The 19,370-nt window shown below is 39.2% G+C and overlaps 1 protein-coding gene across 1 annotated transcript in view; it reads right to left on the bottom strand.

The window, feature by feature from the left end:
• Positions 1-19,370, bottom strand: part of SMOC1 (SPARC related modular calcium binding 1) — an 87,059-nt gene that overhangs the window by 13,252 nt on the left and 54,437 nt on the right. Inside the window, exons 6-9 of the mRNA XM_058161923.1 lie at positions 14,443-14,499; positions 13,679-13,759; positions 5,542-5,734; positions 412-494 (exon numbers count right to left, since the gene is read on the bottom strand). Of these exons, the coding sequence (XP_058017906.1) occupies positions 412-494; positions 5,542-5,734; positions 13,679-13,759; positions 14,443-14,499 (414 nt within the window). The remainder of the gene's footprint in view (positions 1-411; positions 495-5,541; positions 5,735-13,678; positions 13,760-14,442; positions 14,500-19,370) is intronic.

The raw sequence follows: 19,370 nt of genomic DNA, 5'->3' as shown, positions 1-19,370 counted from the left end.
AAGCCGAGGGTGGGAAATGAGGCACCTACGGTTGAAACCCTCCTCCCTCAGCTGAGAAGGCTGGCGGCTCCCCGCCCGCCCTCTCACTGCACCGGCAGGGCTCCCGCCCGGTAAAATGTGAAAAAAAAAAAAAAAAACTCGAGTATAAGCCGTATATACTCGAGTATAAGCCGAGGGGCTTTAAAAAAAAAAAACTCGAGTATAAGCCGTATAGACCCGAGTATAAGCCGAGGGGAAGTTTTTCAGCACAAAAAACGTGCTGAAAAACTCGGCTTATACTCGAGTATATACGGTATATAAATAAAAGATTTAACATCAAAACAAAATTCTATAATCCACTGGCTAATTACATTCAACCAATGGGTGGAACCCGGCCTATCCTTACCAGTCTTATTATTCCTTCATTTTTACCTGGAAGTTCTCGGTCTTTGAAAGGATCATCAATCTCTGGATTTCTGGATCGAGCATCGCTTTCACATACAGGGGTCTCATATCTAAAGAATGGAAATATTTTTTTAAAACAGCACATTTTTAAGGAATGTGTGTCAATAAGTTTCATATTCTCCAATCCTGTGAAAATACACCAGGTACACCAGACCAGAGAGTTCAAAAAATTGTTTTATTTTCTACATTATCCCTTTCAAAACAATACTATATCACACGATTTTATTCCATGGGCATTTGGAAATGCAGATTGGGATTTTGAAAGTGTAAAAAGTAATCAAATCTAGGAGCTGGATTTGGAGGAGATTAAATATAAGTAGTCTCCCTGAAATTCAACTGTTCCCTCTGGAACTTTTATGGAGAATTTCTTCTCATTGACCAGAAGCTGCCAGGCTAATATTTTAACTGTAGGTTACTGTATTGGGATGATCTTCACAGTGGGAAATACTGTTACTGTACTGTCCACCCTATTAAAGTTTTTGTTCCTGAACTAATTGGGACAACCTTGGGACAGTCACAGCAGGGAACTATCCTAGATATTATGTCTTGAGGAATTTTAATTTTCATGCTGAGGTTGCCATGTCATAAGTGGCTCAGGATTTCATGCATGCCATGATGCCAATGGACTTGTTCCAATTGATATCTTGCCTCACACAGGCAGTAGAGCACCCAAAGGACTTGGCATTCAGCTGGAGCCTGTGAAACAAAAGGGATGAATGCAATTGTTATCATATGGAGATCATTTTCTGATCAGTTTTAGACTGCTGGTTGCTTTAGACCAGGGGTGAAATCCAAATTTTTTTCCCTACTGGTTCTGTGGGTGTGGCTTGGTGGGTGTGGCAGGGGAAGGATATTGCAAAATCTCCATTCCCTCCCCTCCTGGGGGAAGGATGTTGCAAAATCTCCATTCCCACCCCACTCTGGGGCCAGCCAGAGGTGGTATCTGCCAGTTCTCTGAACTACTCAAAATTTCTGCTACCAGTTCTCCAAAACCTGTCAGAACCTGCTGGATTTCACGTCTGCTTTAGACCTCAGAAGACATAGAGCATCAGAGAAAGTGGCCTGCTCCAAATGCCTGATGAAATTGGATATTTCCTAAATAGGCTCAGATGAGGGAGAACAAGTTGAAATTTAATTCAGATATGATGGAGGCCCTATTAATAAGTACATCTGAAAATCGAAGGGAAGCCTCTTTGGGATAAGGATGCACTGCCCCAGGAAAAGGACTTCACAGTTTGGGATACTTTTTCAACCCGCCTGTCACTGTATTTGCTGAGGGTTGGAGTGATGAGGAAAGTACATTACAATTGCAACTAGTGCCAACTGCTACTTGTCAACTATCCAATTAGCGAACCCAAAACAAGGAAACACTCTCAGGAGAATTGAATCCCCAAAAATAAAACTTTATTGGATACATCTTGTTGGTACTGAAGAAACAAAACCAGCTCTGGTTTCCCACGCAAATGCTTGCCCTCTTAAACAACACTCTCTCATTCTCCCCAGCCCCTGGTTGATCACATTGTCCAATTATGAGATGGTCTTTTGTTATGAGAACAGTCCATCTCTTTCCCAAGCACCTGCAGCAGTGATCTTGCTGGCTCCATGTTGTCATAATCTTCCACAATGTGGAATATATTCTCCACATTCCATCTCCCTCCCTCCAGTTCAAATTGAAAAGCATTAGGTTTGAAAGAAGCAAAGCAGTTTAATCTTGACACTACTCTTCTTGAGTTTAGAACCACCTTATATTGTGTTCGATAGGCAGCTGGTAGCCAGGGTATATATTTCATGTGGTGATCCACTACTGATATGGGAATATTTCTTACAAAGGGCTGGAAATTACAATTGGTACAAAATGCAATAACTAGGCTACTGATCACAATAAGACACAGGAATCACAACAACCACATGAGATATATACCCTGGCTACCAGCTACCTATCAAACACAATATAAAGTGGTCCTAAACAGCTTAGATTCTTAATCTGAGAAACCATCTCTCCTGCAAAGAACCTACCCAGATCAACAGGAGAGATTCTTCTGAAGATTAGCAGTTATTCAGCACATGAAGAGGGGCTTTTTTCTTCTGTAATCCGAGTACAAATGCTCAAATTAGATCATTTAACTCCACTGTTCCTCAATAAAATGCATATTAAAAACTATCTCTTCCATTTGGGCCTCTGGTGGCTCAATAGACTAATGCAGTCTGTTATTAACAGCAGCTGCTTGCAATTACTGCAGGTTCAAGTCCCACCAGGCCCAAGGTTGACTCAGCCTTCCATCCTTTATAAGGTAGGTAAAATGAGGACCCAGATTGTTGGGGGCAATAAGCTGACTTTGTTTATAATATACAAATGGATGAAGACTATTGCTTGACATAGTGTAAGCCGCCCTGAGTCTTCGGAGAAAGGCGGGATATAAATGCAAATTTAAAAAAAAATTAAACGTTAGCCGAGTTTAACAATAGGCAGGCCCGGCACAGGCTGAGTGCAGGGAGGTCATGGAAAGTCAGGTGCCCTGCTGTACAAGGACAGGAAGGTCAGGGAGAATTTTTTCTTTTTTTTGGAATTTATATCCCGCCCTTCTCCGAAGACTCAGGGCGGCTTACATTGTGTAAGGCAATTTACTGAGCAATTTGTGACTTTCTCTGCCAGTTTCTCTATTGACTTTGCTTGTTGGAAGCCAGGATAGGAAGTTGGAAATACCAATCACTGTGGGTCACTGCAACTGTCATGTGAGCTAGTTGACAAGTGCCTGAATAACAATCTTGTGACCATGCATAAGTGCCACTCATTCAGCTACTTGCAACTTAGAACAGTCACTGAATAATTGGTTGGTAAGAGAGGACTACTGGTACTACAACATTAAAACACTAAGATCTCTCTCTATAAAAAAAATCTTACTGTTACTATCTCAAGCCACAAAAAGAATGTAGAGGCAGATACATTGATCAAGAAGAGATTTAACCTATAAATAAGGAGAATTTTTCTGACAGTGAGAACAATCAACCAATGGAACAGCTTCCCTTCGGAAGTTGTGGGTGCTTCATCACTGGAGGCTTTCAAGAAGAGACTGGACAGCCACTTATCAGAAATGGTATAGTGTTGTGTCTCTTCCGATCTCACCACCACCGTCTGCTTATCTGCTTCCGAATGCTGAAGAATGTCCTAGCATGCCTCCCGGCCCCAGCCCTGGCTCCATGCCCAGACAGGCTGAGGAGGGGGCATCTCCCGGCCCCAGCCCTGGCTCCATGCCCAGACAGGCTGAAGAAGAGCAAGTATCTCCAGCCCCCAGCTCTGGCTCCATGCCCAGGCAAACGGAGCAACTAGACCCCTCCCCCTCCTCCACAGCATGTGAGCCTGAGGGAGGTCTATTGCCAACAGCTGCCGACTGGAGTGACCCTCGCATCAGAAGACTTGATAGGCGGAGGCAACAGAAGGAAGGGAGGGGCAGGCCTGGATAAGTGCTGAGTCATGGAGCCACACCCCATGGCCTATATAAAGGATCTGCTTTCTGGCAGTCTCTGAGTCAGGCAAAGTCTAAACATATCTTGCTGAAGTCACTTTCTGGCCTCCTGCCTGCCCTGAGGACTTTGCTAGGACTTTGGCAGAGCTGCAGAGGCACACCTGATTCGGATTTCCCTGACCCGGCCGTCAGCGGAGGAGTGGGACACTACATATAGGGTCTCCTGCTTGAGCAGGAGGTTGGACTAGATGACCACTAAGGTCTCTTCCAACTCTGTTATTCTATTCTAAAAGGATTCTTTTACTAGGGCATAGTAAATATGGGCCAGGGTATTCCAACAAATAAACAAAAACAACAACAACGAAAAGGGACGCTGTGACTCAGTGGCTAAGACACTGAGCTTGTTGATCGAAAGATTGGCAGTTCAGTGGTTCAAATCCCTAGTGCCATGTAACAGAATGAGCTCCAGTACTTGTCCCAGCTTCTGCCAATCTAGCAGTTCGAAAGCACATAAAAAATGCAAGTAGAAAAACAGGGAAGGTAACAGTGTTCCGTGTGCCTTTGGTATTTAGTCATGCCAGCCGCATAACCATGGAAATGTCTTTGGACAGCGCTGGCTCTTTGGCTTTGAAACGGAGATGAGCACTGCCCCCTAGAGCACTAGCACAAAAGACCTTAGGAAAATAAATAAAAGTCCAACTCCATATGTTAATCAGTTATTTGCATGTTTGGATCATCTAAACTCAAAAGAATTTATAGGGCTACAATCTAATATTTGTTTCCCAATTAATAGGAAATTTAAAGAAAGACACAAGTTTAATAAAATATAAACAATCATTAACAAATTTTATATTGTAGATTGGGAATTCCTGGTTGGAATTAAACAAAGTCATTATAATTTTTAAGGTAGCCAATTTTTTCTCCAGTTTAATCATTAATGACATTAAGCATTGATACACGCATTTCAGACACAAACAAATTAAATGGTGAATATTTTATCTTTTTCATACTTATAGAGCAGGGGTGTCAAACTCGATTTCAATGAGGGCTGCATTAGGGTTGTGTTTCACCTTGGAGGGGCCGGGGGCATGGCCAGCTCAACATCACTCATGTCAGGGTGACTGTGGTGGCCTGAGTGCTCTGCCAGAGAAAACGGGCTCCCGAGCTCTGTTTTTGACTGTGAGAGCATCCTGCAATCCTCTGCCAGAGAAAACAGAGCTCAGGAGGGCCACATGCTGCCCTCCTGAACTCTGTTTTCACTGGCAAAGGCACTCGGGCCGGTCCTTTGCTGTTTTCAGAGCGGCCTCACGGGCCAAATCTAAGCACCTTGTAGGCCAGATCAGGCCCCTGGGCCTTGAGTTTGACACCCCTGTTATAGAGAGACGGTACATTTGATTGTGCTGTAGGTTGGAAAAGGTTATCCATCCCTGATCTTAATCCTCGTTATCTAAATCCTGCTTCTCCAACTCCATTCCACCTCCATGCTAACTTTGATTTCATAGAATAGACCAGAACAGAACAGAACAGAATAGAATTTATATTGGGCAAGCGTGATTGGACACACAAGGAATTTGTCTTGGTGCATATGCTCTCAGTGTATATAAAGGTGAAATTGGAAGCAAATTGTTTTTACCGAGTGGAAGTGCCAGGTAGGGGGCGACCAGTGTCTACCAGAACACACCAGCAGTAGCCGGTGGACTGATGACACTGCACCGGTTTGTACAGTCCTCCAGGGGCGCATTCAGGGATAACAATTCCTTCACGTGGATTCTGCTTGGCTTCCTCAAGTGCACTCTGCCTTTCTTGATCACACGAATTAATTTTTTCTGAAAAAGAAATCATGAATTCATAGCTATTAATAGCTAGTTTTAAGTAGCTTCCACCTTAGCAGCCTCCCACCTCAAAAAGAAAGCAAAACAAACAAACCCCCACCCGGTTCATATATCACATTCTCGTAAATCATGATGCAGTTAGATTGGTTTAGACTTAAGGAACCAGGCCTATAGCTTGTTCAATAGCTTGATTGCAACTTGCATCTTTTTTTGTCAAAGGAAGCTCTGCTGTTCACTTAGTCCAGGGGTCAGCAACCTCAGCTCTGGAGCCGCATGTGGCTCTTTCATCCCTCTGCTGCGGCTCCCTATTGCTGGTCAGCTCCACAATTGATAGGGCTTTTGGTTAGGACAAATAGAGGAAAAAGGATGCCGCCTTAGGAGGAGACAGTGATGGGGGAATCGGACTTCCAGTCAGTTCCACAATTGAACGGGGGCTTCTGGTTAGGACCTTTGTGGCTCTTTGAGTGTTTAAGGTTGCAGACCCCTGACTTAGTCAAATAGAGAGAAAGCAGGTTGAGTAACCTTTCAATGGTTTGCTCGGGTTTCTATTCATTTCTTTTGATAAGAAGAAGATGGAGAAAAAGAAAATGAAAAATCCTCTACTTGAACTAAAAAAAAATTCTATATATATGACTCCTGAATGCATTGTCTGTGGAAAGGAAGTGTGAACATGTGTGAATACAGGACCATCATTTAGATATAGGCAGATATAAAGTTGAAATGAATTTTATATTTTTATAAAATAATGAAGCAAGTTGAGTGGGGGAAAATAAAATGCAGATAGAAGAACAATTGACAAAATCTGATCAAACACTGATAAAATCTGATCGAACTCTGCTGGTAAGCATTCATAGTAAAGTCTATTTTATGGCAATGATGAAGACAGAGAAAATATTATTTCTTTTCTTTTCCATTGCCACTGCAACTTTAGTGTTCCCAGTAAAACTTTTCCAAGTGGTTCTTGGGCCTTTTGAGATCTGGCCACTTTGGGATGATTTACAACTTCGAGTGGTTAGCTATAACATATTTATAGGGACACATAAATGACATTTATCTTGATTTAGATTCTACACTTCCAGCAATTTAATCTACTGGAGTGCCTAGCCCTAGGTGGTCAGATTTCTTTGGAAGAATTTGGGTGCTGAGGTCAAGCAAAATCAAATCCTGATATTTCTAATTTGTGTTTTTCTTCTTGAGAAATAAGTGACATGTTATTCTACGGATAACTGAATGATGGACACAGAAAAGGAGGAAGCAAATGCAGATGTTCAACTATTAGAAAAAAGACTGACTGGCAGAAACAGAAAGGATACAGGTCACAGCAACTCAAATAAAAACACTGATGTCAAGTTTCTCAATCTCCACAGTGTTAGTGTTTTGAATAGTTGCAACAGACCTTAAATTGGACTTGGAAACTAATTGGAAAGCAATAAAAGCATTATTATTTAAGCATTATACATCTTAAATAAACCACGGCATTCAGCACTTTTAGCAGCTTCTTCAGACTCTTTGAAATTTCCACATATTTTCAAGGGCTAAAGATAAAGCTCCTTGGCTTAAGTCTGATACTTGATGACTGCATCCGTGCAGTTTTTGGCAATGTTACACTTCCAAATCTGTTCACTACCTTGGAATTTGAGCCCAAAATTGAATGCTGCTAAATGAGACATTTGTTAAGTGAATTTTTCCAGCCAAGATGGCGCCGACGAAGGCTGCCTCGGTGAAATGCTCTCTAATTGTTTCTTTATTTCTAATTGTTCTCTGTGACTCACTACGGATTTCCTACTCACGAGACCATCTGCTAAAAATTAAGGAACATTTCTTTAAGGAGCAGCTTTCTTTAATCTCACCCCCGCCTGTCTTTACAAACACGGAGGAGATTCTAACACAGGAGGAGGCAATTCCCACGGAGCCATGGATTACTAAAAAAACCAAACGACGGAAACGAAGGAAGAGAGGTAAGCGATCTGGGATCTTAATCAGGCTAAGAAATCGCATTAAAACTCCTCTGCCTTCAATTTTCCTAACAAATATACGCTCACTTGCAAATAAGATGGATGAAATACTCCTCTTAAACAAATACTATTCTGATTTTCGCAATTCAGCAGTCCTATGCTTCTCTGAAACCTGGTTAAATGAATCAATTGAAAATAGCAGCCTGAACATTCCAGGATTTCAGATTGAACGATCAGACAGGATTCCAGAAACATCTGGTAAAAAGAAAGGAGGAGGCTTATGCCTATATATTAATAGAAACTGGTGTCAAGATTTTAACATAATTTACAAATTCTGTGACAACAATTTAGAGACTCTAATTATCAACTGCAAACCTTACTATTCGCCTCGTGAATTTTCCTCATTTCTTCTAATTGCTGTTTATGTCCCACCACAAGCCTGTGTAAACAAGGCATTACGAACTCTAGCTGACCAAACTATGGTGGCTGAAGCCAGATACCCCAATTCAGTGGTCATTATTTTGGGAGATCTAAACAAGGCAAACTTAAGGAGAGAACTACCAAAATACTTCCAGCATGTCAATTGTCCCACTAGACCATTGCTACACAACACTAAAGATGCTTATCAGTCTTTACCATGAGCAGCTGTAGGACACTCTGATCATCACTCTGATTCACCTTGTACCTGCTTACAGGCAAAGACTTAAAACCACAAACCAACAATTAAATCAGTGAAAACCTGGACGGAGGAATCAGAATTAAAGCTACAGGCATGTTTTGACTGCACTGATTGGAATATTTTAAAGATACCTCTGCAGACCTGGATGAACTCACAGATACTGTAACATCATATGTCAGCTTCTGTGAAGACCTATGTGTACCTACAAGGAACTTGCGAATATACAGTAACAACAAACCTTGGTTTACACCTAAACTTAAGCAGCTACGACATTCCAAAGAGGAAGCCTACAGAAAAGGTGATAAAATGCTGTACAATCAGGCCAGAAATGCACTAACAAGGGAGATAAGAGCAGCAAAAAGAAGCTACTCTGAAAAGCTAAAGAATCAGTTTTCAGCAAATGAACCAGCAAACATGTGGAAAACTCTTAAAAATATCACCGGCTATGGCAAACCTCCTTCCCAGGCTGAAGGTAATCAACAACTGGCAGATGACCTGAATGAGTTTTACTGCAGGTTTGAAAGGAAACTACAGCCACCTATCTCCACAACCCCATCTCAGACACACCAACAACAGCCAAGCCTCCTACAACTGACCCCATTTCATTGGGTTCACAACCCTAGTGATCACAGAAAAGGAAGTGCAGGACCTATTTCACAGACAAAAGCCAGGAAAAGCTCCAGGCCCAGACAAGATAACTCCTTCTTGCTTAAAAGTCTGTGCTGACCAATTGGCCCCATCTTCACCCATATTTTCAATAAATCACTAGAGATGTGTTATGTTCCTTCTTGCTTCAAACGCTCTACCATCATCCCAGTGCCAAGAAGCCCACCATCAAGGAACTGAATGACTACAGACCAGTTGCTTTAACATCTGTAGTCATGAAAACCTTTGAAAGGCTAGTGCTTTCCTACCTGAAAACCATCACGGATCCGCTGTTAGACCCCTTGCAATTTGCATACCGAGCAAATAGATCAACAGATGATGCTGTTAATATGGCTCTGCACTACATCCTACAACATCTTGAGTCTCCAAAGACCTATGCAAGCGTCCTTTTTGTAGACTTTAGTTCAGCATTCAATACCATCATTCCAGACATTCTTCTAACTAAGCTAAACCAGCTACAGGTACCGGAACAGACTTGTAAGTGGATCACAAGCTTCCTAACAAACAGGAAGCAGCAGGTGAAGCTAAGCAAGATCACATCAAATACCTGTACAATTAGCACAGGGCCCCCCCAAGGCTGTGTGCTCTCCCCACTTCTCTTCTCTCTGTATACCAATGACTGCATCTCCAATGATCCATCTGTTAAGCTACTGAAGTTCGCAGATGACACAACAGTGATTGGTCTCATTCGAGACAATGACGAATCCGCATATAGACGAGAGGTCGAACGACTAGCCTTGTGGTGCAACCAAAACAATCTGGAACTGAACACACTCAAAACCGTAGAAATGGTGGTAGACTTTAGGAGAAACCCTTCCATACTTCCACCTCTCACAATACTTGACAACACAGTATCAACAGTAGAAACCTTCAAATTTTTGGGTTCTATCATATCACAAGATCTCAAATGGACAGCTAACATCAAAAACATCATTAAAAAAGGACAACAAAGAATGTTCTTTCTGCGCCAACTCAGTAAGCTCAAACTGCCCAAGGAGCTGCTGATCCAATTCTACAGAGGAATTATTGAGTCTGTCATTTGCACCTCTATAACTGTCTGGTTCGGTTCTGCAACCCAACAAGAAAAACACAGACTTCAGAGGATAATTAGAACTGCACAAAAAATAATTGCTACCAACCTGCCTTCCATTGAGGACCTGTATACTGCACGAATCAAGAAGAGGGCCGTGAAAATATTTGCAGATCCCTCGCATCCTGGACATAAACTGTTTCAACTCCTACCCTCAAAACGACGCTATAGAGCACTGCACACCAGAACAACTAGACACAAGAACAGTTTTTTCCCGAAGGCCATCACTCTGCTAAACAAATAATTCCATCAACACTGTCAGACTATTTACTGAATCTGCACTACTATTAATCGTCTCATCGTTCCCATCACCAATCTCTTTCCACTTATGACTGTATGACTATAACTTGTTGTCTTTCATTTAAATGTAATTCGATTAGAGTTCTACAACCTCAGAGCATTTTAGTTTCTTCATTTTCTATGACTTTCTCTCTTTTATTGTCTCACCAGTTCTTGCTTGCAGGCAAATGATATTTCTTGCTGAATCTTCCAGTGGACCGTTGTTGCTACTTTGTCCTACCATTCATTGTTAGCTGTCAGTCTGTGTGCGATCTTCTTGCAACAGCTAATTAAGGTGGTCCACTGATTTTTTCAGCTTCTTTGCAGAGGCAGTATTTGCTATCTGTAGCTATCTTCTCAATTCTGGTTTTGTATCTACTTGTTCTTAAGGTCTGGTCACTTGTGCAGCTAAAATCAGCTTCCCTGTTTTTTAGCCATTGACAGATCTTGTTATATCTGCTTTGCCTATTTTTTTTAATATACTGGCCATGTCATGTTTTGCCTTCCCATATCTATTTTCTATTCTTTATTTGGTATTCTTGAAGGCCAATTTGATCTCTCCAATACTCGGTAAGTCTTCCTGGTATACGAGCTTCAGTGCATCTTCTTCACTGTCCTTCAGATGTTCTTCCAACGTCCTTTTTCTTCTTCAGCTGTCTGGTGTATTTGCAAAATTCCGCACCCATATTTTCCTTGGTAAGAAGCCATGATTCACTATCATTATTTTTCAGGTCTTCCTATCCAGGTCTTTTAGTTCTGCTTGAGTCTAGTCCAATATTCCAGCTGTGTATCTAATTACTGCAATTATCCAGGTATTAATTGCTTTGAGTTTGGACTTTTAAGATCTTGTTTAATCAAATGATGTATTCATGTCTAACCTTTTTAACTTCAGCATTTATTATTGTTATTATTATTATTATTAATTCTTGAATTTTGCATGCTTAGTTCACATGCTAAAAACATTTCTGTCGATTTATGTTTTTAGTTTACAAAAGGTATCCAAATGATTTTTTAATGCCAGAGCACAACATGATCAAATAGCACAGTTTTAGAAATAAATGCCAAGGCTGAGGTGATTTTTTACTCATATCCAGCTTCTAACCTTAATAGATTACTCAGTCTTCCTTTCAAATAACGTAATGTACAAATCATTAGCAACTGTAACATATTTACCTGACTGCTACTGCTGGCTTTCATAGAGCAGTTTATATTTCCATTTGTCTCATCATTACGTCATTCTGCGGTTTTCTTTAAAGGTTAAGAGTGTAGAATGACTACATGGTTGAAATCTGTCTTTAACCAAACCCAAATAGTTTCACAATAAAAGAAAATAAGGAAAAAGTCTAAGGTTTTTATAGAAGAAGCACTATATAATCCAAATAATATATTCTAGGAGAGTTAAGAAACTACCAGGGGAAGGAATATCAATCTGTAAATGATCAGGTATCTGTTATTTATCCTTGCACTATGAGTCACAAGAAATTACTATCTCCATCTATGATAGATATGAATTCCACTGATTACTAGCCAATGTAGTTCTATATCCACAAATGAGAACATTAAATTTTGTGGTGCAAATTCAGTGTGTGTGTGTGTGTGTGTGTGTGTGTGTGTGTGTGTGTGTGTACACATACATACATACCAGTGGTAAGTTTCAAAAAATGTTACTACTGGTTCTATGGGTGTGGCTTGGTGGGCATGGCAGACAAAAAATACTGTAAAATCTCCATTCCCACTCCAATCCAGGGGAAGGTTACTGAAAAATCCCCATTTCCTCCTGATCAGCTGGGACTTGGGAGGCAGAGGATAGATGGGGGCGGGGCCAGTCAGAATTTTTACTACCAGTTCTCTGAGCTACTCAAAATTTCCACTACCGGTTCTCCAGAACTGGTCAGAACCTGCTGAAACCCACCTCTGATACATACACACAGACACACCACTGGATTCTGGAATGCTCTTCCAAGCAAGGATGTAGGGATTTATAAATGGAAATAATTTAATTCTTTATTCTATAAGAAATATCCTTTTAAGAACACTCTTAAGAACACATTATTTTACAACTAAATTTTATTTCAGTTCATTAAGATGCAGCAAAATAAGTCTATCTTTGAAGGTATAATTCCAATATCAGGGTAGCAAGAGGCAAACAAGTTTAGAAAATAGAACTTATACTAATAAACTAACTACATTCCTTAAAATGGAAAACATGATAAAATCCAACCAGAAACAAGAATTTGAAGTTCTTACGCCAGAGGTAGCAGAAGCTCCCTTTCATACTAAATATTGACTATCCAGATGATATGATGCTCAAGAATGACTCACACTAAACATGAGTGTGCCAGATGTACATTGAAAAGATACACTTCAATGACCGTCATCACATACAATTTGTTATAAATTGTTTGACTGTTTAAATCCAATTTTTAAAAAGGAAGGTAAAAACTAATATAAGCTAATATTCAGTAAAAAAATAAAATAAAAGAGGAAGCTAAATGTGAAAAAAGGGGGGAAGTGAAACAAAAATAGAAAAGAAAAAAGCGATACAAAGAAATTCTTCCAATTTGCTTTATAGCAATTATAGCTACAATTATAAATTTATATAACCCACTTCTTTCTATAATCTATCCTATAATCTATAATATAAAAGTTCATTTTTTTCTGCTTCACACAAAATGTCTATAAAGGGATTTCTAGTCAGCAATAAATTTAGATAATTGTCTTTTCCCTGATTAAAAAAAGTCAATTTAGCCATCTCCACAAATTCCATCATCTTCACCAACCAATCCTCCATTGTGGGTAATGCCAAATCTTTCCACCATTTGCATATGATAACCTCGCTGCCAAAAATTTTAGCTCATTTTATACTTTTTTTAACTTTTTAAACTTTTTCTTGTTTCAAATTTTAATAAAATTGTATTTATTTAGCAATTATGCATTCATCATTTGTACCCAAATGAAGAAATATATATACCTTTCCCCTTTAAGTTTCAATCTCTTTTAAAAAAAAACATTACCTGAATTTTTTTTTAATTGAAAAAGTTTTAACAAACAAAAACATTTTCCCCTTTTTTTCCCCTCTCCCCCCCCACAAAACCCCCTTCCCCCCTCCCTCCCCCCCCGGGCTTCCCAGGTCAATCACAAGGTATTGTTATACATAAACCAAACATAGAGTAAAATTTTCCCTTCTAATCCAATTAACCTCATCCAAATCTTTTCATTTCCCAACCCCCCCCATTACATAAAATAATACTTCTTAATTATTACATTACCTGAATTTTTCATACTAGAGCTGTTCAGTTTGGAATCTTTGATGACCAAGTGTTTAATCCAAAGTGTAGGGGCTGTAATTTCTGAAACACAAGGATAGGCTTATAATTTGTTTTAAAAATTAGATCATGATTTATATTAAAAATACCATGAGACCCAGGAGATAATCATAATAAAACACAGGGCACATTAAAAGCATATTAAACAAAATACCAATATATGTAGGGAGGTATATAGGGAGGGAGGGAGAGAAGACAATCAGACAGTAAAAAACACTTTATTTTCAAATGTTTGTGTGCAAATTTTCCCAAAATGTCCCATTTTCAAATGCAAGCCTGCCGTTTCATGTATGAAGTGAAAATTTCTGAGGAATTAGGAAGTAACTTTTGGTAACTACTTATATACAGACATAACAACACTCCTTGAAGGAATACTAGTACCGTACAGCATTTTAATCTGGTAAATCTACTTATTTCTGGCTTATGATATACCCCCAAATATATAGTATATACCAGGTAAATTGTACAGGAACTAAAATATGTAATTAACAGAAAATTAACAATGTTAATTTTCTTTTGCCGTCATGTCACAAAATAATCTCAATATGATTTCAACCAATCCACAAAGAAATAAGTGCATAAAAAGCAATTACCTAAAAACACAATTTGTGTTTTGAATAATACATAGTCATACTTGACATTTTCTTTACAGAACATTACATTTTGGGGACTGCATGAATCAAAAAAGCTACTTCAGAGGCTCTTACCTTCTCCATCCAAAACTGGTTGTGTTTCCATGGTGGGTGTTGGTTTTGAACCATCATCTGAATTGAGAGTTAAAAAAAATTGAAAAGAAACTACCATTATTGAGGTAAATACTATCTACTCTCCAGTACTGTTGAATAATTTGGGATTTTTACATGGCCCGGCCAAGTCCATCAGAAGAAAATCAGACATACACAGAAAAAAGTATGAAAGAGAGACAGAAAAAAAGTACAAATCAGAATATGAAGACAAAACTACTTTATGGAACTGGCTAAAAGATTAGCAAAATACTGAAATACTTCTTTAATTCTATTTTTAGATAACATCCCCACTTATACTTTTATCAACAACAACTTCTGTATTGCTGAAGTATAAAAATCATGCGGGAGCACTAAGTTTATCTCACATAATTTAGCTCTTCCTATAGATCTCTTCTTAATTAATTAATTTATTTATTTATTTATTTATTTATTCGAATTTTTATACCGCCCTATCTCCCGAAGAACTCAGGGCGGTGTACAGCCAAATAAAAACATAAGAATAATACAAATAAAAACAACAATTAAAAAACTTATTAATTAGGCCGAAATTAAAATATCACTAAAATAATATAAAACCCCATTAAAACTAAATTTAAAACTAAAAACCCTAGGCTAGCCCTGCGCAAATAAATAGATGTGTCTTAAGCAAGTTAGCCCTGAGGGGAAGAGGTAGCCCCCACAGAGAAAGCCCTTCCTCTGGGTGTCACCAGTTGGCACTGCCTGGCGGACGGCACCCTAAGGAGTCCCTCTCTGTGAGAGCGTACGGGTCGGTGGGAGGCAATCAGTGGCAATAGGCGGTCCCATAAGTAACCCGGCCCTATGCCATGGAGCACTTTAAAGATAGTAACCAAAACCTTGAAGCGCACCCGAAAGGCCACAGGTAGCCAGTGCAGTCTACGCAGGATTGGTGTAACATGGGAGCCACAAGGCTCCTCTATCCTGCAGCTGCATTCTAAACCAACTGCAGCCTCCGGATGCCCTTCAAGGGGAGCCCCATGTAGAGAGCGTTGCAGTAATCCAAGCGAGATGTCACGAGCGCATGAGTGACCGTGCATAAGGCATCCCGGTCTAGGAAGGGGCGCAACTGGCGGACCAGGCTAACCTGGTAAAAAGCTTAATAAAGATGTTACATGATTTTGTGGATATAATGAGTTCAAAACAAATCAACTCCTCAAAGTTTCTGGGAATGCAGGGACAAAATTCATTCACAAACATAAGAATAATACAAATAAAACAACAAATAAAAACTTATTAATTAGGCGAAATTAAAATATCACTAAAATAATATAAAACCCCATTAAAACTAAATTTAAAACTAAAAACCCTAGGCTAGCCCTGCAAATAAATAGATGTGTCTTAAGCAAGTTAGCCCTGAGGGGAAGAGGTAGCCCCCACAGAGAAAGCCCTTCCTCTGGGTGTCACCAGTTGGCACTGCCTGGCGGACGGCACCCTAAGGAGTCCCTCTCTGTGAGAGCGTACGGGTCGGTGGGAGGCAATCAGTGGCAATAGGCGGTCCCATAAGTAACCCGGCCCTATGCCATGGAGCACTTTAAAGATAGTAACCAAAACCTTGAAGCGCACCCGAAAGGCCACAGGTAGCCAGTGCAGTCTACGCAGGATTGGTGTAACATGGGAGCCACAAGGGGCTCCCTCTATCACCCACGCAGCTGCATTCTAAACCAACTGCAGCCTCCGGATGCCCTTCAAATATCAGCAGTGCAATATTGTCATTGTAGTGTTCCATTGCATGTACTTCAATAAACAAGGAAGAGATACAATCCCTTCCCAGGCATTGAAATACCTGTTTAATTTAGCTTAATAAAGATGTTACATGATTTTGTGGATATAATGAGTTCAAAACAAATCAACTCCTCAAAGTTTCTGGGAATGCAGGGACAAAATTCATTCACAAACTCACTACACCAAAACGCTGGATTTATGGAGGCCTTCCCATCCTGATAACTAATGGACAGGAGAATTGGAACAAACTATTTGACTGCAAAAATCCCAGCTCTCCCAAGTATTTTTTTTATTACTTTTGTTTGAAGGTTCTTAATTTTTTAACCTTGTCAGCATCAAATTTAGAATCACGTTTTCAGAAAAACTGAAAATGATCTGATACTAATGTAATTATAACAGAAGAGTATCTAAAACATATTGTACACCCACCAGAGCCCTTCTCTGAGGGATATGGGTGATTAAGAAATAGGAAAAATAAACAAATAAATAAAACAAATAGTGTTGTTCCCTTTCTTTGTTCAGAAATGTTTGTAATTCTAGCCTATATCAAACAACATTTAAATTATATTAATATTCACTACAGAATGAAGGAATTGCTTACATTAATTCTTCGGTTTCTGTCCACAGATGCCTAGAAATAAAGCCATATTAGCTTCTTGTCTTACTTTACAAACACTGGGTCTAGACTGTGAGGTCTCCATTTTATAAATATATCAGCAGTGCAATATTGTCATTGTAGTGTTCCATTGCATGTACTTCAATAAACAAGGAAGAGATACAATCCCCTTCCCAGGCATTGAAATACCTATTTATTTTATTATGTAATAATATGGATGAATGGATGGATAACTTCTCCCATCCATCCATCTGAACTGGTATTTTGGGATATTTGTTACAAGCAAATAAATGAATGCCTGGACACGTATTAAATCCTTAAATTCAGAAACCTCTATACAAAACCATAACAGAATATTTAATATGCAAGATAGAATTTTCCTCAGTTTTTGATTGATAGTATCTAATGTTGAATTTTACAGATTCAGTGCACACAATTACCCACAAAGAAATACCAAGAGCTGGGAGAAGGGAAAAGTTATATAACTAATATTTTTTAAAATATATATATATATATACAGAAAAGGGGATAAAAATATACAAGTTTATAAGTTATAGTATTGAATGATTTAATCAGGATGGGTTAAGGTTTATACTGTAAAAAACTTATTTTATTTTGTTAAATTTTCATAACTGAATTTTCACTTTTATTACAACATACATGTGTTGTCACATTCATATATCTGTGCAGAGGTAAGGCATGATACATAGTATTTTTTTTTCTCCTTGTTGATACTCAGGACCATGAATTGGGATTTCCTGAAAAAGTAGAGAAGCAAGGGCTCCTTAGTGCTCTCTGAGCTTGGTTGTTTTCTTGCAGACATTTCATTACTAAAATTATATAACATCATCAGTGCTAGGCTAACATGTTGATATCACTTAGTTTGGCTAATGAAACACCTGCAAGAAAATAACGAAGCTCAGGGAGCACCAAGATTTCCTCTCATTTCAATCCTGACCTAATATTCTCCTTTATTAGTAGAGAATACACCTTAAAGCCAATGCTTTAAAATGACAATTAGCAATGTGCCCAGAACAAGACAACAGAAAACTATGAAACCAAAAAAATAAACATATAGCATTCAAAGGCAAAAGCAAACATTCAAAAGCAAAGGCAACTATTCTATGGAAGAATCAGAAGTTATTTTAAAAAGCAGCAAGATGAACAGATGGAATGAAAGATCTTTAAAAGACCAGTGGATAAAGAATGCCTTCACATAAAGAGATATCACAAGATGTTGGTCTGCAATTTTCAATATAGATGCCACAGCTGTCTGCCCCAATCCTACCTCCCCTCTATTCTCCCCTTGAATAGGGATAAGGAAGTAAGGAAGCCACTGTTAAATGCTGAGGATTTATGTATGTCAGGCACAAGATCCCGTGATAGGTTGAAATAAATATTGGGGAACCCCTGCAGCTATGAAATTGGATGAAGTTGTGATTTAAGCCTTAGAAAAGGAGAAGAGAAAAGAACCAACTACATGGAGCATGAAAATATGTTCACATAGTAGTCACTTTGTGAAAATGGCCAGAACTTTTTTTCAAAACTTTAATTATGCCCAGAGGCCAAAAAAGATTGCAAACCTGTTTGTTATTTTGACCCGTAAAATTGGGATGCAGAGCATAATTATCAATCAAAACATGATGAACATGACATCCAACTTCTGAAATAAATTGTATCTGCTTCTTACAAACGCTGTCAGTGAAAATTTAGGCAACATGGTGTAAGAACCATCAACCAAGCCAGAAAGTGTTTCTAGAATACATTAGCCCACCCTCGCTTTCTATCACCCTCCTCAGAGCTCCCTTGCAGGTGCACTGATATGAACGAAGTGAACTGGGAATATTCTTCATGCTTCAAAGGCTTTGTAATTCAGCATGGTGTGTGTTTGCAACAGACAGCACAATTCCTTGGTGTGTAAGAAAGGCTGTCCCATGCACAGGCAGCTGGAAGTCCCTTCGACCCCTGATGACACAATTCAAAGCCTCTTCTGTTTGGCTTTTTGATTTCTGATTGACATATTCACTGCTGGCTGGAGATAAATGCCATTGGAAGGACAATGTTGATCCGCTCCAACTATTCTGATGAAGGACTTTCTTCTTCTTCTTCTTCTTCTTTTTTTTTTTTTGGAATAATAAACAAAACAAAAATGGTGTGCTTAAGTGTCTGAATAGAGCTCAAAACAGAGAAGTAGCACAGCAGCTTTAAAGAGGCTGGCAAGTCACTTGAAGTGTTAATTGTCTGGGTGTACAATGAGTTTATTCTGACTACAGACAAAAGACTCCCTTTCTCTGATAGAAATTCTTTAAAAGGGATATGTCAAAAGGCCCAATAGCTGCTGGTTTTCTTCTTACAAACGGCATCATTTGGGCATTGCTTTGAAAATCTTGACTCCTAAAATCCTGGGTACAAGTGGCCTGGCCTGGTTCAATTGTCAAGCTTTACTTATGACGTTGGACCATGCAGAAATTCAGCTAACAGTGCGATTAAAAATGATAATTACACCTGACATCTGTGCTGATCATACATAGAT

The sequence above is a fragment of the Ahaetulla prasina genome, chromosome 1, assembly GCF_028640845.1.
Source record: "Ahaetulla prasina isolate Xishuangbanna chromosome 1, ASM2864084v1, whole genome shotgun sequence".
NCBI lineage: Eukaryota > Metazoa > Chordata > Lepidosauria > Squamata > Colubridae > Ahaetulla > Ahaetulla prasina.
Note: the sequence above shows the minus strand (reverse complement) of the source record. Positions and strands in the feature narration are given on the sequence as shown.